General features: G+C 34.6%; 2 protein-coding genes across 2 annotated transcripts in view; both read left to right on the top strand.

Annotated features, from left to right (window-relative positions):
* The first annotated feature begins 1682 nt into the window (after positions 1-1682).
* On the top strand, positions 1683-7668 carry LOC144070655 (trans-1,2-dihydrobenzene-1,2-diol dehydrogenase-like). The gene is made up of 7 exons (XM_077595055.1): positions 1683-1823; positions 2840-2951; positions 3022-3185; positions 3293-3545; positions 5301-5425; positions 5586-5736; positions 7189-7668. Exons 1-7 carry the CDS (start codon positions 1734-1736, stop codon positions 7296-7298), a joined length of 1005 nt encoding a protein of 334 aa, XP_077451181.1. The 5' UTR covers positions 1683-1733; the 3' UTR covers positions 7299-7668.
* Positions 7669-8404: 736 nt separating this feature from the next.
* The window catches only part of LOC144070656 (trans-1,2-dihydrobenzene-1,2-diol dehydrogenase-like), a 43909-nt gene continuing 30653 nt past the window's right edge, over positions 8405-21660 (top strand). Inside the window, exons 1-6 of the mRNA XM_077595056.1 lie at positions 8405-8600; positions 9635-9746; positions 9819-9982; positions 10730-10982; positions 11233-11357; positions 11515-11665. Coding sequence (XP_077451182.1) covers positions 8511-8600; positions 9635-9746; positions 9819-9982; positions 10730-10982; positions 11233-11357; positions 11515-11665 — 895 coding nt within the window. The 5' untranslated portion in view covers positions 8405-8510. The remainder of the gene's footprint in view (positions 8601-9634; positions 9747-9818; positions 9983-10729; positions 10983-11232; positions 11358-11514; positions 11666-21660) is intronic.

The raw sequence follows: 21660 nt of genomic DNA, 5'->3' as shown, positions 1-21660 counted from the left end.
CGTCAAGATGATGCTCATGTGCACCTTCTCCAAATAATGCTCCCACGTGTGGCCCAGTAAGGGGTGAGTCCAAGTCAGACTAATTCATAAATGTATTTATACAAATGGTTCGATAGATAGACAGTGTTGAACCAGCCAACTCTGGATGTTTTGGCAGTGGCGGTCCGTGCATTTTCTCGTAGCGCCTTCAACGAATCAATCCAACCCTCAAAAACTATTTTATGGCTATAAAACCTCTACTCCAGCTACAGCTGTGACACATAAAAAATCAGCAATAATAACCTCATACAATTGAAATATTATTTAGGAATATAGCCATATTTTCCTCACTAAAAATCATTTTTAACTGTACACAATATCCATCCTCCTTTCCTTCCTCCTTTTTTATCGCCATCGAAGCTAATGCTGAAAGTCGAGCCTGTCCTGTCGTATTTCTGGCATACGTTTTTATTCGATTTAGTGCTGAACATGTTCGTTCCCGGTTGCGACAGGCTTGCTTGCTTTGGAGGTGTCCGACCTTTCTTAATGATGTCCAGCTTTTTTTTCTTGAAAAGTCCGTCTTGAAAATGGCTTTGCCAGCAAATCTGCAACCAAATCCATCTATTTTCCTCCGTCGGCCATTGTGGGTTGAGTTTTCTCACTCTGGCTGGCTCACTCTTCCTTTGGCCCGCCTACTCTATCACTAGCCAATCATAGTTGGTGAAAGCGATGACGTATCCCTAGAAGGCAATGATGTATCCCTACGCCTGCGAGAAGGCCTGGTGTCACCAAATCGAATTCTGACTGGTTAAAGCAACAGTCTTATCGACGTTTGTTTAATGCAGCAGAGCCTGCAGAACTGATTGTGAAGGGCTTGAGGCAGATTTCTGACCCTGGCAACAAATAATGGCTGAAATGTGATTGGTTAAATGCTTCAATATGAAAACACACATCTGGAAGTAGTTCAACCAGGGGGAAAAGCAATGAAAGGAAACTAACAGACAATTTGGAATTATTTAATTAGTATTCATGGACAAAATATAATATAAGATTCAGATATTTCTTAGGCCAGCAGAGAAGGCCTCGAAGGCCCTGATGGCCCGTCACTGTGTTTTGGGCATCTGTGAGGAAACCGGACCACCCGGAGAAAACCCACGCAATAACATACAAACTCCACACCACCTGGGATCAAACCCTCGACCCCAGAACTGTGAGGCCGTAGAGCAAACGGACAACTTAATGAAGCAAATTGTGTATGTTTTGATGAAATCAGCAAAACAATTGGGCAATAGACTAAGAGTTCATACATATAACTGATTTAATTGGATGAGTTCTAGTCCCGCCTTATGTCCGCCCACAGAATTTGATAAGAGAAAATGACAAATTTATTTCATTATGCAATGGGGACAAGTGTCAACATTCTGTAATACAGATGTTTGTAGTTCTATGTGAAAAATTATTGATGCTGGTTCGGTAGTCCGGTGCTGGTTTAGAAAAACAAGAAACCAACCAGATAATCTTACATATTTACATATGGATGTTTATTAACATAAATATAAATATATTCACTGATGTGCCCTGTCCCTTATCATATAAATCAAATACATAATAAACCAAAATAAAAGTAATATGATGAGTAAATTCATAATTTCATAACATAATTTCCCGAATACGGGATGAATAATGGTTAATCTAATCTAATGCTACCTTCTATCGGTATCAAGCGGCTATTACAGGCATTGTGACGTCTAAAGATGGCAACCAGATGGGGAATCTGTAGCGCAGGCAAAATCAGCAACGACTTCACGGTGGCCCTGAGATCTCTTCCACCCGAGGACCACCAGGTATCCGAAAAAATGCAGCCGTTGAACCCCCTGATTTATCCCCGAAAAGAGTTTACGCCTCGTGACTGCTTTATTCAAGGATTCCGCTGAATGTTTGCAGAGGGACGAGCGACCAGTCCAAAGCTCAAAAGCGCAGCCACGTGTTTATTTGCCTTGGTCTTTTGCTTCCAATATTTATTTACTCTTTAAAGTGCACACTGAGGACGGTAATGCCGTATTATTTTGTTCAATAAACTCTTTGAAAGTAGGAATTGCGCAAACAAAAAGTAGCCGACTTCGTTCATGGTACTGAGCATAGATTTCACGTATGTAAGGCTTTATGTCTAATGTGCACTGAGCCAACGGGGTATGCGTCGTCACTCGTCGGCCATTTTGCTCCGGGGCCTAACATGTCATTGCATCTCAGCATATGGTGTAATTTAATATAACTACATATTGCTCTATTATTTAACATCAGGTTTTATTGTAAAATTCGGAGATCCAGTAAGTGTACTGCATTGTTAAAAATATATTGCCCTTTTTTTTTTTTTTTACAAATTCCATATTGAATTATTGCCACATTAGATACAATTCTTCACAAATTCATCAAGGATTTGGTTATTTGAGTGTTTTAGTAGAGAAAATCATCCTCTTACCCTTCCTCACTATTGAGAGAATTCCCCGATGTAGGGTGGTCGCCTTAAAATATCGACAAGTGTGGTAATGTTGCCAAAACTGATCTATATTCCCCCAAATTAACAAAAACCCTGAAACCGACAGAGATTACCATGCATTTCCTAGAGGTAAAATTAGTGGTAATGTTGCCAAAACTGATCTATATTCCCCCAAATTAACAAAAACCCTGAAACCGACAGAGATTACCATGCATTTCCAAGAGGTTAAGTTAATGAGAGGAAGTTGGCTGACAAACAACAACAAAAATGTCACTCATTTGTCAACATATTTCTTTCCATAAATGGAAATCTCAACACTTGCACAATCTCTGATAATAAATATATATTCATTTATCTTAACAGGTTGTGGCTGTCGCTGCCCGGAACTTGGAGCGCGCGCAAGAGTTTGGTAAAAAGCACAGCATCCCTGTAACATATGGCAGCTACGAGGAATTGGCCCGAGATCCAAACATCGGTCTGTGAGCAAAAAAAAATGGGTCAAAATTCTGTGACCATGTTGTAAAACAAGTTGTGTATTTTTCTAGATGTGGTTTACATTGGTGTGATCCACCCGTACCACCTGAAGGCTTGCTTGCTCTTCATGGATGCCAAAAAAAATGTCTTATGCGAGAAACCTCTGGCCATGAACGCCAAGGAGGTGAAGGAGATCGTGGCGTCGGCTAAGAGAAATGACGTCTTCCTCATGGAGGTGATTGCCATCTAAAATTTGAACCGTGAACAGTTGTACCGTTATATTAGTTGAAATAGGGTTAATCACAACAAAAGTCACTCAAGTCCAACATTTTTCTGATCTAGGCAGTATGGAGTCGATTCTTTCCAGCCTCAGTGGAGATCCGGCGGCTGCTCGCTCAGGGCGAGGTGGGCCAGGTGAAAATGGTGATGGCCCAATTTGGCCAATCCCTCATGCATCTGCCGAGATCGATGGACAAGGAGCTGGGAGCGGGGACCATGCTGGACCTCGGTATTTACCCGTTGCAGTTTGCCGTCATGGTGTATGGCGGAGAAACGCCAGAGAAAATCACTGCCGTGGGGGTCTGCACAGAGACTGGTATGTGAAATTATTATTTATTGAACATAAAGCTACAGTCAATATTAGCAGGCGACAAATGGGTTTCTGCCGGGCATGTTGAATGAAACTGTACTGTATTTTTTAGCCTGTAAATTGCACTTTTTTAAATATAATTTGGCTGGGCCTGCGACTAATGGTCAAGTGCGAATTGTGCTTTTTTAAGGTTAGTCACGTTTCAAAGTGTGGTGGCCCGGGAAAGTAGATCATGAGTGCTGACTTTCTGTTTTAGGATCAAATTAAAATGAAGAGTATAGATGTATATTAAATTTCCTGATTTTCCCCCTTTTAAATCAATAATTGTAATTTTTTAATCCATTTTTTCTGTTTTTAGTTCAAAAATCATTTTGTAAAATCGAAAAATATATTTAAAAAAAGCTAAAATAAACATTGTTTTAGATCTATAAAAAAACGGAATATTCAGGGTTTTTATCCAGTTCTTTTAATCCATTTATAAAACTATATCTAAATGTTTATATCTAAAATGGTCCGGCCCACGTGAAATCAAGTTGACGTTAAAGCGGCCCGCGAACCAACCCGAGTCTGACACCCTTTGGTTAGGGTAACGAAACAATTAGATTGTAACACATTTTAAATTTTAATTAGACTATTAATCAACAAGCTAAACTGTTAAATCCCGAACTCTTAGCAGCACCCGCCTGAACATAACATTTGACTATTAAAGTTGGAACGTTTGGGATAGAAAGATGAACTTCTTCACATTTTCTGCAGAAAACACACATCTGGTTGCATTGGCAATACCATGCTAATTTTCTTTCGTGTAGATGCAAGGTGCCTTTTCAAGTTTAGACGTGTTTTCTGCTGCATTGAGTAATGTCAACAGATAACTTTGGATTCATCCACTTGCTTTTATTTTTGGGTAACTTAATATCAGGAAGCCAAAATGTTCCCAAACACACAACCATAGTGAGGTCAGTAGTTCACAGAAATTCCCCGAGACTTAGATTCACCACCGAGCCCTTAGATCACATGTGTCAAAGTGGCAGCCCGGGGGCCAAATCTGGCACGCCGCATCATTTTGTGTGGCCCGGGAAAGTAAATCATGAGTGCAGACTTTCTGTTTTAGGATCAAATTAAAATGAAGAGTATATATGTATATTAAATTTCCTGATTTTTTTTCCCCCTTTTAAATCAATAATTGACATTTAATCATTTTTTCTGTGTTTTTAGTTAAAAAATCATTTTGTAAAATCTAAAAATAAAAAAGCTAAAATAAACATTGTTTTAGATCTATAAAAAACTGAATATTCAGTTCTTTTAATCCATTTATTAAAAAAATATCTAAATATTATATCTAAAATGGTCCGGCCCACGTGAAATCAAGTTGACGTTAAAGCGGCCCGCTATCCAGGCCGAGTCTGACACCCCTGCCTGCATTTATTTTAAAAATAAGAGAATACATAAAAACCGAAAGAGTATGCAAGCAACACGGTAAAACCGAAACAGTTTAACACAGCCACGATCACACTCCTATCGTCAATTTATACGATTAAATATTGTATTTATTGTGAATAAGATCACCTGTGTGTCTTAAAAGAGGTTTGATCTACTTGTCTTTCCGTGCAAAAGCATTCTTGAAAGTGGCTCAGAATCTTTTCCGTGGGAAACTTCCAAGTCGTGCTTGTTACATAAAATCCAAAGACAAAACCTGATTTTAATTTGATGCTAGCACAAATGACCTATTTTCTAATTTTCCTATTTTGTGTTTATTTACAGGTGTGGATGAAACCGTGGTGGTCACGCTGATGTTTTCTAAAGGCCGCATGGCCGTGATCACGAGCTCTTCGGGTCTGGAACTGGACAACGACGCTGTCATCGTGGGGACCAAAGGTCACATAAAGGTACTACGTCCACCCGTGCAGAGACTTCGTTTCAAATGTGTTTGGAATACTTTGTTTAATGCATTCGAACTGGAAATACAAGACTTAGTAATTACAGATGGATGCTGACAATTGTAGTTTATGACTGAAAATGACAGGACATATAATTTCTGTTGCTTAGATCCCTGCTCACATGTGGTGCCCCACCTCCATGGTTGTCAATGGTAAAGAGAGTCATTATCCTGTGCCAGAACCCGACTTGCCTCTCAATTTTCTCAACAGCACGGGAATGCGCTATGAGGCGGAGGCGGTGCGACAGTGTTTGCTCAAAGGTATCGTGGTAAACTCTGGGTTCATTTGAGGCAATCATTTATAAATTTGAACTGAGATGAACTATGTTCCTTTGCCTGAAAAGACACTAGATCGAGCCAGGTACAACCATATACTTGTAGTTTTATTCATTTTCAACTATATACACTCAGCTACTTTATTAAATAGACGTTAGGAGTGTTGAAATCAGATTTTTGCCCAATGTCTTCATACCCAATTGCATTCATTCGTGATTATTGACTGATAAGAAATGTGCGTTAACCAGTAGTCAGACAGTTCTGCCTAATAAAGTGGCCGGTGGGTGTATATATATTTTTCATTTTTTGGGGGGGTGAGTCCTGATGTTGAATTTTTCTTCATACAGTGGTACCTCGACATACGATCTTAATCCGTTCCGGGACTGAGATCGTATGTCGAGCTTTTCGTAACTCGAGCGAACGTTTCCCATTGAAATGAATTAAAAACAAATTAATTTGTTCCAACCCTCTGAAAAAACACCAAAAACAGGATATTGGATTGGAAAAAATGTTTTATTTCTTCTAATTCGCCATCTATTAACAAAGTAACACATAACTAGTGGTTAAATTGTAATAAAATGTGTTTAATAGAAGTAAAATTAGACTCATTTTGTGGAGGGTAGAGACAGCGACATACACGGAGGCGGGGGGAGGAGGGGGTGTTCGGGGGGACTTTATCCACAACGCACTCGTAAACGAACAAACAAATTTAAATTAACTTGGATTAATATATACAGACACACTCAAACATACGTTTAATGTAACTTTACACAAAATTGAATTCTAATTTTGTTTTAATCTTTTTTTACCTTCGTTCTGGGCGGGTTAGCGGTTTGCCACGCCTCCACCCTCACGTTCGCTATCAATGGGCTGTTTGCTGTTGTATTCCTTTCAAAATATTCTGAAAATGATGCACACAAATGTCCTCACAATAGGATAACGCACGACCACTTGCCAACGAGAAGTAGTCTTGAATGAGCGATCGCGGGCGCTAACAGGCTAGGGAAGGAATAACAGCCTACCCACGTATTGATTGTGGGTAATGAAGTTTTATTCTGAGAAAGGGTGCCATTGCCTATGGGTGTTGTGTGCACGAGTATACTTCATTACCCAGAAAGCCCTCTTTTTGCCCGCGCATGCGCGTTGTGCTTTTCCTGGTCGATGCGTAGGAGAAACTTGTCTGAATAAATCATTCAGTGCTCGTAGATAACCGTTCTACACGAAAAAGATGCGGCAAAAAAGACAGTGCGCTACAATGATAAACAGTCTCTCATGTCATGGCCACCTGGCTTGGTCGCATTTCGAAATTTTGATCATATCGCGGGCGAATTATTTGATCGAAATTTTCATCGTACCTCGAGCATGTCGTAGGTAGAGCTGATCGTAGGTCGAGGTACCACTGTATTTATGCACTGTATTTTGTTTTCTCCGCTGCAGGGCTTAAGGAGAGTTCTGTAATGTCCCACCATGATTCTCTTTTACTGGCCAAAATTGAGGATGAAGTGCGCCGGCAGGTGGGCGTGGTCTACAGCCAAGACTCTGGCTAATGGCAAAAGAGCTCCCGGCAATAGTTAAGGGATTTTTGGCATCCAAAGTGAGGTAAAGTTAGGAGTTTTCTTCTGAAATACATTTAATTTTCTCAATCAAAGAGCAGCAAAGAGTAACCTTAAAAATCTTTTTAGACGAGAAATAATTTTTCGCAAGTATGACATCCAATCAGCAGCTGTATATTTTTTTTCAAGGTTCCTACACAGAAGGAATTATTATTATTATTTTTTAATTCTCAATTAGAGATTTCCCTAGTTAATTTATCCGTAGCGGATATCAATTTTGTGCTCGAGGTTATCTTCAAGAGATGCAATGTAATAATAATAGATTATTTTTGAAAGCATGCCAAATAAAGCTTGAGGAAGTAAATTCTGTTTTTTTTTCCATTTTAAACAGTGGAGAGTAGTACTACCGGCTTTTCCATTTGTATTCATTTATATATATATTTTTTATTTTGAACATTTAATACGGCATTTGAAAATTGCCAAAACATCAAACCTTATCACTTGCATGTGAACGTTAGTATGCAAAATAGAAGTCAAATTTAACGACATAATCACTGTTTACTTGCTGTCGCATTTCTCGTCATCCTTTTTCTGAGGAAAACAAAACATTTCACGTTGCATTCAAACATGTTAAGTCTTGTTAAGAAATGATTCAAAACAACCTTAAGCGTTGTTATTTTCACTGCATGATTGATGTGAGCATACAGTTGTGGCTTTGGGTATTTTTCCACTTAACAACTTTTTTTTTTTGTATTGCCGGATGTTATGCAAGTTTTGTTGCGTGTAGTTTGACTCTGCAATCAAAACCCCCTTTTTTGCCACCCTCCTACTTATTTTATTTGTTTAACCCTTTATATACCCAGTTACTTTTTCACATGTTGTGCATTTATATATGTATATAATACATATATACACTGTACATAGATTGTTAGTGGATGTATACATTTACATTAGGTCTATTAAAACAACAACAATTTACGTGAGGTGTACCAATGGAAAATCCCCAAACATGTGATGAAGTGGGCATGAAATAAGACACTTGGTGACGTTTGCAATGAGCAACCCAATTGAATCGTATGAAAACAGATAACATTGGCGGTCAACTAGAATTTCCTGTTGTGCCAGACTGGATGACACGCTCACTCATAAGTCAGAGTTTTTAGCTGCAATCCCTTAGTTTTGGAAGGCACTCAGAACCTCTCCAACATGGCAACCAGGTGGGGGATCTGCAGCGCCGGGAAGATCAGTCATGACTTCATGGTGGCGATGAAAACACTTCCACCCGAAGACCACCAGGTACCAGTCAAATCTTCATGTTCAGATACACACAAGTCATTTTAAAACTATTATTATAAAGATGTTTTTTTTTGCATGTTTTGCCAATTTGTTCAGTACTACTATGAGCAAGTTTATACTTGTGCAAGTGTGCACTGGTACTTCATCTTAGGCGATTTAAAACTAGTTTGCACAGTTTTATTGACACGATATGTTAGAGCACCTGTCAAAATCATTCCCCATCATGAAGAATGTTTTAAATTTGAGTGAACTCTTGATCACTTAGACAATTGCAAGACTGTTCATTCATATTCTTTTTAATTCTATTCACTTAAATATATTTTTTGCATAAATGGAACGAATGACAACAGTGCAATTTTGCATATTGGACAATTTTTTAATGCAAGAGTGATAATTATTATCAGGGCTATTCGTGGCTATGAAACCTGCACTGGGTGCAAATTTAATATATTTGTTAGGCACTATATGGCATGTTTCTGAAAGTGACAAATGTTTATTTTGCTATATACAATGATATCACAAAGTAAAAAGCATATGCTGAAACTGAAATTATTGCACTTAATTTAAAAAAACATTGAAGTCAAAGCACTTGTATTTTTAGATTTTGATGGAAAACTCATATTAGTCAAGTTCACTTAGAAAACTGGTTGAGCTAACATTGCTTTTTTTTTTTTTTACACCAGAACTTAAAAATTAAAGTCAAATAAGTTAAGTTGAAATTCCAAGTTCTGTTAACTCTATTCAAAAACAGGTTTATAATGCAATTTCCATAATTATAATGTTTAGAATGCATGCATTTTGATACAATATATACATTTGAGTTTTGGCAGTTTTAGAGTTAATAATAAGCAATGTTCAAAACAAACATGAAAAAAATCTCCGTTCAAGTCTCAGCCCAAACATAATTCCAATGCAATGAGAACATGTTGGTGCCTTTTGTCTTTGCTTCTGGGTTCCATTTAATCTTGACGCTGATTTTAACATCCTGGAAGAAATGGCTGTATGGATTTTAAGAATATTTTTGACATTGCCAGGCTGTGGCTGTGGCTGCACGTAGCTTAGAGGATGCAAAGAAGTTTGCCAAAAGGCACAATATCCCTCGAGCATATGGCAGCTACGAGGAGTTGGCCAAAGATCCAAACATCGGTAGGTGTTTTTAAAAAAAAAGTCTCCTATGTGCTTTTTTGGCATGCGTTCCACTCACGACTCTGTGTGCAGATGTTGTATACATCGGTACGATCCAGACCAATCACCTGAGCTCCTGCTTGCTCTTCCTGAACGCAAAGAAGCCCGTCCTGTGCGAAAAGTCCTTGGCCATGACGACGAAGGAAGTGAAGGAGATCTTGGCCTGCGCCAAGAAGAACAACGTCTTCCTCATGGAGGTAACGTTGCCAGATCAAAGTTGAACTGCACATTTTGCCTGGAGAAACTTCTTTCTAGAAAGCAGACATAACTGCAACCGTGTGCGGTCGATTGGTCGCCCCAACCGCAACAACGGGCGACCAAAGCATACCGTGTGCGGTCGATTGGTTGCCGGTCTTTTGGTCGCGGTCTGTGTACCCATACCGTGTGCGGTCGATTGTTCGCCGGTCTTTTGGTCGCCGGTCTTTTGGTCGCCCCGACCGCGACAACGGGCAACCAAAAGACCGACGACCAAAAGACCGGCGACAAAACAAGGTAAAACAACACGGTCTACGCATCAATAAAAGGCAACAATGGCCCTAAGCAGTTTCACTGAGCGGACGTGTGAGTGTAGAAGAGTTTGTATGTACGTGAGTGGTCACCTTAGGAAGGGATGTCAGTCAGGGTCTTAACAAGTTCTCCAACAAAAAACAATAAAAGTCCGGGAAATTTGGAGCTTTTCTTTAGCCTAATAATTAATCGGGCATTAAGTATGACTGAATAGTAATTCGCAGTTTGTATTTAGGGAATTTTAGCAACGATTTAAATGGTAATTATCACTTACCTTCCGGGCGACCAAAAGATCGGCGACCAATCGACCGTGTACCAACTGAAGAGCAGGTTGACAAAGTTGCCAGATCAAAGTGTAAATGCACATTTTGCCTGGAGAATCTTCTTTCTAGAAGGCAGATATAACTGCAACATACTGTTTTTTTTTTCCTTTCCAGGCCATTTGGGCCAGATTCTTCCCAGCCTACCGAGAGGTCCGACGACTGATCGCCCAGGGAGAGATTGGCGACGTGAGGATGGTCCGGTCCGAGTTCGGTCTGTCGGTGCTGCCTCTGCCCAGGTTGGAACTGAAGGAACTCGGCGGAGGAGCGCTGCTGGACATCGGCCTATATCCTCTGCAGTTCTCCCTCATGGTGTACGGCGGGGAGAAGCCCGAGAGCATCAAAACCGAGGGTGTCATCCTAGAAACCGGTAATGTGGGGATTTCTTTTGCTTAAATAGCATGCGTGGGTCTTCTCTGGGTACCCACATTCCAAAAAACACTAAATTGCCCCTAGCTGAGTGTAAATGGTTGCCCTTTGTCTCCTTGTACCCTGCGATTGGTTGGCCACCAATTCAGGCTGTCCCGCGCCTGGTGTCCGAAGTCAAATGGGAAAGGTTCCAGCACCCCCGTGACCCTTGCGAGGATATGCAGTTCAGAAAATGTTTTTTTTTTCTCCAGGAGTGGACGAAACCTTGGTGGTGACCTTCAAGTTCTCCAATAACAGGATAGCCGTGTTCACCAGCTCCTCAGCCCTGCAGCTTCAAAACGACGCCATCATCGTGGGCACCAAGGGGTTAATCCGGGTATGTTTAAAAAGGCTACATCTATGTCAACTTGCACACATCTCTGACGTTCCCGACAATAGCTTTTTATATTTCTAGGTACCTTTGCGCTTCCAGAATGGTGCTAAACAGGTTTTTCTATCATTTCCCTTTGATCACGTCTGCTTTATTTGTTCAGTTCCCGACACACATGTGGTGCCCTGAGGTCATGGTGGTGAATGGGAAGGAAACCAAGTACCCGCTCCCGGAACCTCACTTGCCGCTCAACTTTGTTCACAGCACGGGGTTGCGTTATGAGGCGGAGGAGGTCCGACAGTGTTTGCTTAAAGGTACTAATACAGCTTTTTTCTTGGAAAAAGACCATGTATCATCTAGAGCAGGGGTGTCAAAAGGGTTCTCAAACGGCCGCAGTGGGTGCAGGTTTTCATTCCAACTCTACAAGAGGATACCTTTTGCAATTGTAATCAGTTAATCAGTTTTTACTAAAAAACGACCTAGTATAGTGAGGCTTTTTTTTCTTAAAAAACGACATAGTATTGTTAGGCTTTTTTTTTCTTAAAAAACGACATAGTATAGTAGGGCTTTTTTCCTAAAAAACGACCTAGTATAGTGAGGCTTTTTTTTCTTAAAAAACGACATAGTATAGTAAGGCTTTTTTTCTTAAAAAACGACATAGCATAGTAAGGTTTTTTTCTTTAAAAAACGACAGTGTATAGTAAGGCTTTTTAAAAAAACAACAACATAGTATAGTTAGTTTTTTTTCTTAAAAAACGACATGGTATAGTAAGGATTTTTCTTAAAAAACGACATGGTATAGTAAGGTGTTTTTTTCTTAAAAAACGACATGATATAGTAAGGCTTTTTTTTCTTACAAAACGACATAGTATATAGTAAGGCTTTTTTTTCTTACAAAACGACATAGTATATAGTAAGGCTTTTTTTTCTTAAAAAACGACAGTGTTAGGTAAGGCTGTTTTCTTTAAAAAACGACAGTGTATCGTAAGGCTTTTTTCTTGAAAAATCGACAGTGTATAGTAAGGCTTATTTTCTTAAAAAAGACATAGTATAGTAAGGTTTTTTTCTTAAAAAACGACAGTATAGTAGGGTTATTTTTAAAAAAACGACATAGTATAGTAAGGCTTTTTTTTTCTTAAAAAACGACATAGTATCGTAAGGCTTTTTTTCTTAAACGACAGTATAGTAGGCTTTTTTCTTAAAACATCGACAGTATATTAAGGCTATTTTCTTAAAAAACGACATAGTATAGTAAGGTTTTTTTCTTTAAAAAACAACATAGTATAGTAAGGCTTTTTTTCTTTAAAAAACGACATAGTATAGTAAGGCTTTTTTTCTTAAAAAAAACGACCAAGTATAGTAAGGCTTTTTTTCTTAAAAAAAACGACATAGTATAGTTAGGCTTTCTTTTCTTAAAAAACGACATAGTATAGTAAGGCTTTTTCTTCTTAAAAAACGACAGTATAGTAGGCTTTTTTCTTAAAACATCGACAGTATATTAAGGCTATTTTCTTAAAAAACGTCATAGTATTGTAAGGCTTTTTCCATAAAAAACGACTATGTATAGTAAGTCTTTTTTCTTAAAAAACGACATAGTATAATAAGGCTTTTTTTATTAAAAAACGACATGGTATAGTGACACTCTTTTCTTAAAAATACGATATTGGATTGGTTAACTTTATTCATCTCATATTCGGGAAATTTCATTGTGACAATAGCAAGAGGGTGAGAATGCAGATAAAGGAAAGGCATAGTTATAAGTTACACAGTACAGTCGCAAAGGCTGCAGAACAACAAGGCAAAAGCACAAAGTACAAAGCAAAGCAAAGTAAATGGGATCATTAAGAATCACCAGATTAAATCATTATGACAGAAGCAGCAAAAATGCAAAATGAGCAAGAGTGGACGGAGCTACCGCCACCAGTTGCCACTAGCAAAAACGGATTCAGACTCAAAAAGACGTTGTAAAGTTAGACAAAAACTTGAACCACACACAGGAAGTTTTCCACAAGTAGGGGAACTTCTTCAGACTGTGACCGAGGTAGAGAATATGCAGAGTCTCTCTTCCAAGCTTATCCGCACAGTTCCTCGTAGTCTGGAGCTGAAGACAACAGTAGCAGAGTAGAACCACTCAACTCCGTTTCCGGCCTGGTAAGCGCCGACAGCGCTTCCATCTTATCCCATGATAAGCGTTGCTTCTTCTCCCGGCACTTTAGTCCAGCTCCGAATTTCTAGCGGAATTGGGTGTTGCGCCTTCTGCTGCATATTGTAACAGCTCGTCCCATGTGTATGACAGCGTCGTAGGCATGGCTGAATGGTTCCAAAAAAGAAGTGGCAGAAAGAAGCCAGGCTAACAGAACAAGGAAAGTTGTCAAAACATTAAAGTCATAAAGTACAAAGTAAAGTAAAAAGGAATGTATTAAGAAATATTAAAATGTAATTAAAAAAAAAGTAGAAGGGCTGTAAAACACGAAAAACAAATAAGAGTGGACAGAGCTACTGCCACTGGCTGCCACGTGAACGGCGCCATCTTGGAAAAAAGAAAGAAAAATAATATACTACGACTAGTATAATAAGGCTTTTTTTCTTAAAAAACGACATAGTATAGTAAGGCTTTTTTTCTTAAAAAAACGACATAGTATAGTAAGGCTTTTTTTCTTAAAAAACGACTTAGTATAGTAAGGCTTTTTTTCGTAATAAAACGACATAGTATAGTAAGGCTTTTTTTTTCTTTAAAAAACAACAGTATAGTTAGGCTTTCTTTTCTTAAAAAAACGACATAGTAAATTGTAAGTCTTTAAAAATGACCATGTATAGCAAGGCATTTTTCTTTAAAAATGACCATGTATAGCAAGGCATTTTTCTTTAAAAATGACCATGTATAGCAAGGCATTTTTCTTTAAAAATGACCATGTATAGTAAGGCTTTTTTCCTAAAAATATGACTATGTATAGTAAGGGTTTTTTTCATCGAAAAAAGACCATGTATATATAGTAAGGCTTTTTTTTCATAGAAAAACGACAGTATAGAAAGGTTTTTTTCTTTTAAAAAAATGACATAGTACAGTAATGTTTTTGTCTTAAAAAAACGATATAGTATAGTAAGGCTTTTTTTCTTTAAAAAACGACATAGTATTGTTGGGCTTTTTTTTCGTAAAAAACGACATAGTATAGTAGGGCTTTTTTCCTAAAAAACGACCTAGTATAGTGAGGCTTTTTTTTCTTAAAAACTACATAGTATAGTAAGGCTTTTTTTTCTTAAAAATTGACATAGTATAGTAAGGCTTTTTTTCTCAAAAAACGACAGTATAGTTAGGCTTTTTTTTTCTTAAAAACGACATAGTATAGTAAGGCTTTTTTTCTTAAACGACATAGTGTAGTAAGGCTTTTTTTTCTAAAAAAACAACCATGTATAGTAAGGCTTTTTTTCTTTAAAAAAACGACATAGTATAGTAAGGCTTTTTTTCTTAAAAAACGACATAGTATAGTAAGGCTTTTTTTCTTAAAAAACGACATAGTATTGTAAGGCTTTTTTTCTTAACAAACAACATAGTATAGTAAGGCTTTTTTCTTAAAAAACGACATAGTATAGTAAGGCTTTTTTCCTTAAAAACAACATAGTATAGTAAGGCTTTTAAAAAAAAATGACAGTATAGTATGGCTTATTTTCTTAAAAAACGACATAGTATAGTAAGGCTTTCTTCTTAAAAAACGACATAGTATAGTAAGGCTTTTTTTTCTTAAAAAACGACATAGTATAGTAAGGCTTTTTTTCTAAAAAAACGACCATGTATAGTAAGGCTTTTTTTCTTTAAAAAACGACATAGTATAGTAAGGCTTTTTTTCTTAAAAAACGACATAGTATAGTAAGGCTTTTTTTCTTAAAAAACGACATAGTATAGTAAGGCTTTTTTTCATAAAAAACGACATAGTATAGTAAGGCTTTTTTTCTTAAAAAACGACATAATATAGTAAGGCTTTTTTTCTTAAAATACGACATAGTATAGTAAGGCTTTCTTCTTAAAAAACGACATAGTATAGTAAGGCTTTTTTTCCTTAAAAAACGACATAGTATAGTAAGGCTTTTTTTCTAAAAAAACGACCATGTATAGTAAGGCTTTTTTTTCTTAAAAATTGACATAGTATAGTAAGGCTTTTTTTCTCAAAAAACGACCATGTATAATAAGGCTTTTTTTCTTTAAAAAACGACAGTATAGTTAGGCTTTTTTTTCTTAAAAACGACATAGTATAGTAAGGCTTTTTTTCTAAAAAAACGACATAGTATAGTAAGGCTTTCTTCTTAAAAAACGACATAGTATAGTAAGGCTTTTTTTCCTTAAAAAACGACATAGTATAGTAAGGCTTTTTTTCTTTAAAAAACGACCATGTATAGTAAGGCTTTTTTTCTTAAAAAATGACATAGTATAGTAAGGCTTTTTTTCTTAAAAAACGACATAGTATAGTAAGGCTTTTTTCCTTAAAAACAACATAGTATAGTAAGGCTTTAAAAAAAAAATGACAGTATAGTACGGCTTATTTTTTTAAAAAACGACATAGTATAGTAAGGCTTTCTTCTTAAAAAACGACATAGTATAGTAAGGCTTTTTTTCCTTAAAAAACGACATAGTATAGTAAGGCTTTTATTCTAAAAAAACGACCATGTATAGTAAGGCTTTTTTTCTTTAAAAAACGACATAGTATAGTAAGGCTTTTTTTCTTAAAAAACGACATAGTATAGTAAGGCTTTTTTTCTTAAAAAACGACATAGTATAGTAAGGCTTTCTTCTTAAAAAACGACATAGTATAGTAAGGCTTTTTTTCCTTAAAAAACGACATAGTATAGTAAGGCTTTTTTTCTAAAAAAACGACCATGTATAGTAAGGCTTTTTTTCTTTAAAAAACGACATAGTATAGTAAGGCTTTTTTTCTTTAAAAAACGACATAGTATAGTAAGGCTTTTTTTCTTAAAAAACGACATAGTATAGTAAGGCTTTTTTTCTTAAAAAACGACATAGTATAGTAAGGCTTTTTTTCTTTAAAAAACGACAGTATAGTTAGGCTTTTTTTTCTTAAAAACGACATAGTATAGTAAGGCTTTTTTTCTAAAAAAAAACGACCATGTATAGTAAGGCTTTTTTTCTTAAAAAACGACATAGTATAGTAAGGCTTTTTTCCTAAAAAAAAAAATAGTATAGTAAGGCTTTAAAAAAAAATGACAGTATAGTACGGCTTATTTTCTTAAAAAACGACCATGTATAGTAAGGCTTTTTTTCTTTAAAAAACGACATAGTATAGTAAGGCTTTTTTTCTTAAAAAATGACATAGTATAGTAAGGCTTTTTTTCTTAAAAAAACGACATAGTATAGTAAGGCTTTTTTTCTTAAAAAACGACATAGTATAGTAAGGCTTTTTTTCTCAAAAAACGACCATGTATAGTAAGGCTTTTTTTCTTTAAAAAACGACAGTATAGTTAGGCTTTTTTTTCTTAAAAACGACATAGTATAGTAAGGCTTTTTTTCTTAAAAAACGACATAGTATAGTAAGGCTTTTTTTCTTAAAAAACGACATAGTATAGTAAGGCTTTTTTTCTTAAAAAACGACATAGTATAGTAAGGCTTTTTTTCTTAAAAAACGACATAGTATAGTAAGGCTTTTTTTCTAAAAAAACGACATAGTATAGTAAGGCTTTTTTTCCTTAAAAAACGACATAGTATAGTAAGGCTTTTTTTCTAAAAAAACGACCATGTATAGTAAGGCTTTTTTTCTTTAAAAACGACATAGTATAGTAAGGCTTTTTTTCTTAAAAAACGACATAGTATAGTAAGGCTTTTTTTCTTAAAAAACGACATAGTATAGTAAGGCTTTTTTTCTTAAAAAACGACATAGTATAGTAAGGCTTTTTTTCTTAAAAAACGACATAGTATAGTAAGGCTTTTTTCCTTAAAAACAACATAGTATAGTAAGGCTTTTAAAAAAAAAAAGACAGTATAGTATGGCTTATTTTCTTAAAAAACGACATAGTATAGTAAGGCTTTCTTCTTAAAAAACGACATAGTATAGTAAGGCTTTTTTTCCTTAAAAAACGACAGTATAGTAAGGCTTTTTTTTCTAAAAAAACGACCATGTATAGTAAGGCTTTTTTTCTTTAAAAAACGACATAGTATAGTAAGGCTTTTTTTCTTAAAAAACGACATAGTATAGTAAGGCTTTTTTTCTTAAAAAACGACATAGTATAGTAAGGCTTTTTTTCTTTAAAAAACGACCATGTATAGTAAGGCTTTTTTTCTTTAAAAAACGACCATGTATAGTAAGGCTTTTTTTCTTTAAAAAACGACATAGTATAGTAAGGCTTTTTTTCTTAAAAAACGACATAGTATAGTAAGGCTTTTTTTCTTAAAAAACGACATAGTATAGTAAGGCTTTTTTTCTTAAAAAACGACATAGTATAGTAAGGCTTTTTTTCTTAAAAAACGACATAGTATAGTAAGGCTTTTTTTCTTAAAAAACGACATAGTATAGTAAGGCTTTTTTTCTTAAAAAACGACATAGTATAGTAAGGCTTTTTTTCTTAAAAAACGACATAGTATAGTAAGGCTTTTTTTCTAAAAAAACGACCATGTATAGTAAGGCTTTTTTTCTTTAAAAAACGACATAGTATAGTAAGGCTTATTTTCTTAAAAAACGACATAGTATAGTAAGGCTTTTTTTCTTAAAAAACGACATAGTATAGTAAGGCTTTTTTTCTCAAAAAACGACCATGTATAGTAAGGCTTTTTTTCTTTAAAAAACGACAGTATAGTTAGGCTTTTTTTTCTTAAAAACGACATAGTATAGTAAGGCTTTTTTTCTTAAAAAACGACATAGTATAGTAAGGCTTTTTTTCTTAAAAAACGACATAGTATAGTAAGGCTTTTTTTCTTAAAAAACGACATAGTATAGTAAGGCTTTTTTTCTTAAAAAACGACATAGTATAGTAAGGCTTTTTTTCTAAAAAAACGACATAGTATAGTAAGGCTTTTTTTCCTTAAAAAACGACATAGTATAGTAAGGCTTTTTTTCTAAAAAAACGACCATGTATAGTAAGGCTTTTTTTCTTTAAAAACGACATAGTATAGTAAGGCTTTTTTTCTTAAAAAACGACATAGTATAGTAAGGCTTTTTTTCTTAAAAAACGACATAGTATAGTAAGGCTTTTTTTCTTAAAAAACGACATAGTATAGTAAGGCTTTTTTTCTTAAAAAACGACATAGTATAGTAAGGCTTTTTTCCTTAAAAACAACATAGTATAGTAAGGCTTTTTAAAAAAAAAAGACAGTATAGTATGGCTTATTTTCTTAAAAAACGACATAGTATAGTAAGGCTTTCTTCTTAAAAAACGACATAGTATAGTAAGGCTTTTTTTCCTTAAAAAACGACAGTATAGTAAGGCTTTTTTTTCTAAAAAAACGACCATGTATAGTAAGGCTTTTTTTCTTTAAAAAACGACATAGTATAGTAAGGCTTTTTTTCTTAAAAAACGACATAGTATAGTAAGGCTTTTTTTCTTAAAAAACGACATAGTATAGTAAGGCTTTTTTTCTTTAAAAAACGACCATGTATAGTAAGGCTTTTTTTCTTTAAAAAACGACCATGTATAGTAAGGCTTTTTTTCTTTAAAAAACGACATAGTATAGTAAGGCTTTTTTTCTTAAAAAACGACATAGTATAGTAAGGCTTATTTTCTTAAAAAACGACATAGTATAGTAAGGCTTTTTTTCTTAAAAAACGACATAGTATAGTAAGGCTTTTTTTCTTAAAAAACGACATAGTATAGTAAGGCTTTTTTTCTTAAAAAACGACATAGTATAGTAAGGCTTTTTTTCTTAAAAAACGACATAGTATAGTAAGGCTTTTTTTCTTAAAAAACGACATAGTATAGTAAGGCTTTTTTTCTTAAAAAACGACATAGTATAGTAAGGCTTTTTTTCTAAAAAAACGACCATGTATAGTAAGGCTTTTTTTCTTTAAAAAACGACATAGTATAGTAAGGCTTATTTTCTTAAAAAACGACATAGTATAGTAAGGCTTTTTTTCTTAAAAAACGACATAGTATAGTAAGGCTTTTTTTCTCAAAAAACGACCATGTATAGTAAGGCTTTTTTTCTTTAGAAAACGACAGTATAGTTAGGCTTTTTTTTTCTTAAAAACGACATAGTATAGTAAGGCTTTTTTTCTAAAAAAACGACCATGTATAGTAAGGCTTTTTTTCTTTAAAAAACGACATAGTATAGTAAGGCTTTTTTTCTTAAAAAACGACATAGTATAGTAAGGCTTTTTTTCTTAAAAAACGACATAGTATAGTAAGGCTTTATTTCTTAAAAAACGACATAGTATAGTAAGGCTTTTTTTCTTAAAAAACGACATAGTATAGTAAGGCTTTTTTTCTTAAAAAACGACATAGTATAGTAAGGCTTTTTTTCTTAAAAAACGACATAGTATAGTAAGGCTTTTAAAAAAAAAATGACAGTATAGTACGGCTTATTTTTTTAAAAAACGACATAGTATAGTAAGGCTTTTTTTCTTAAAAAACGACATAGTATAGTAAGGCTTTTTTTTCTTAAAAAACGACATAGTATAGTAAGGCTTTTTTTCTAAAAAAACGACATAGTATAGTAAGGCTTTTTTTCTTTAAAAAACGACCATGTATAGTAAGGCTTTTTTTCTTTAAAAAACGACATAGTATAGTAAGGCTTATTTTCTTAAAAAACGACATAGTATAGTAAGGCTTTTTTTCTTAAAAAACGACATAGTATAGTAAGGCTTTTTTTCTCAAAAAACGACCATGTATAGTAAGGCTTTTTTTCTTTAGAAAACGACAGTATAGTTAGGCTTTTTTTTTCTTAAAAACGACATAGTATAGTAAGGCTTTTTTTCTAAAAAAACGACCATGTATAGTAAGGCTTTTTTTCTTTAAAAAACGACATAGTATAGTAAGGCTTTTTTTCTTAAAAAACGACATAGTATAGTAAGGCTTTTTTTCTTAAAAAACGACATAGTATAGTAAGGCTTTTTTCCTTAAAAAACGACATAGTATAGTAAGGCTTTTTTTCTTAAAAAACGACATAGTATAGTAAGGCTTTTTTTCTTAAAAAACGACAGTATAGTAAGGCTTTTTTTCTTAAAAAACGACATAGTATAGTAAGGCTTTTTTTCTTAAAAAACGACATAGTATAGTAAGGCTTTTTTTCTTAAAAAACGACATAGTATAGTAAGGCTTTTTTTCTTAAAAAACGACATAGTATAGTAAGGCTTTTTTTCTTAAAAAACGACATAGTATAGTAAGGCTTTTTTTCTTAAAAAACGACATAGTATAGTAAGGCTTTTAAAAAAAAATGACAGTATAGTACGGCTTATTTTTTTAAAAAACGACATAGTATAGTAAGGCTTTCTTCTTAAAAAACGACATAGTACAGTAAGGCTTTTTTTCCTTAAAAAACGACATAGTATAGTAAGGCTTTTTTTCTAAAAAAACGACCATGTATAGTAAGGCTTTTTTTCTTTAAAAAACGACATAGTATAGTAAGGCTTTTTTTCTTAAAAAACGACATAGTATAGTAAGGCTTTTTTTCTTAAAAAACGACATAGTATAGTAAGGCTTTCTTCTTAAAAAACGACATAGTATAGTAAGGCTTTTTTTCCTTAAAAAACGACATAGTATAGTAAGGCTTTTTTTCTAAAAAAACGACCATGTATAGTAAGGCTTTTTTTCTTTAAAAAACGACATAGTATAGTAATGCTTTTTTTCTTAAAAAACGACATAGTATAGTAAGGCTTTTTTTCTCAAAAAACGACCATGTATAGTAAGGCTTTTTTTCTTTAAAAAACGACATAGTATAGTAAGGCTTTTTTTCTCAAAAAACGACCATGTATAGTAAGGCTTTTTTTCTTTAAAAAACGACATAGTATAGTAAGGCTTTTTTTCTTTAAAAACGACATAGTATAGTAAGGCTTTCTTCTTAAAAAACGACATAGTATAGTAAGGCTTTTTTTCTTAAAAAACGACATAGTATAGTAAGGCTTTTTTTCTTAAAAAACGACATAGTATAGTAAGGCTTTTTCCCTTAAAAACAACATAGTATAGTAAGGCTTTTAAAAAAAAAAGACAGTATAGTATGGCTTATTTTCTTAAAAAACGACATAGTATAGTAAGGCTTTCTTCTTAAAAAACGACATAGTATAGTAAGGCTTTTTTTCCTTAAAAAACGACATAGTATAGTAAGGCTTTTTTTTCTAAAAAAACGACCATGTATAGTAAGGCTTTTTTTCTTTAA

This window comes from Stigmatopora argus, chromosome 2 (assembly GCF_051989625.1).
Source record: "Stigmatopora argus isolate UIUO_Sarg chromosome 2, RoL_Sarg_1.0, whole genome shotgun sequence".
In the NCBI taxonomy this organism is placed as follows: Eukaryota; Metazoa; Chordata; class Actinopteri; order Syngnathiformes; family Syngnathidae; genus Stigmatopora; species Stigmatopora argus.
This window is presented reverse-complemented; position numbering and strand designations above follow the sequence as displayed.

Bases quoted from the DNA above. Each gene is read 5' to 3' on its own strand.
- LOC144070655 (XM_077595055.1), top strand. From the start codon at position 1,734: ATGGCAACCAGATGGGGAATCTGTAGCGCAGGCAAAATCAGCAACGAC. The intron at 1,824-2,839 runs GTATCCGAAAAA...TTATCTTAACAG, and splicing joins TTCCACCCGAGGACCACCAG to GTTGTGGCTGTCGCTGCCCG. The intron at 5,426-5,585 runs GTACTACGTCCA...TCTGTTGCTTAG, and splicing joins GGACCAAAGGTCACATAAAG to ATCCCTGCTCACATGTGGTG.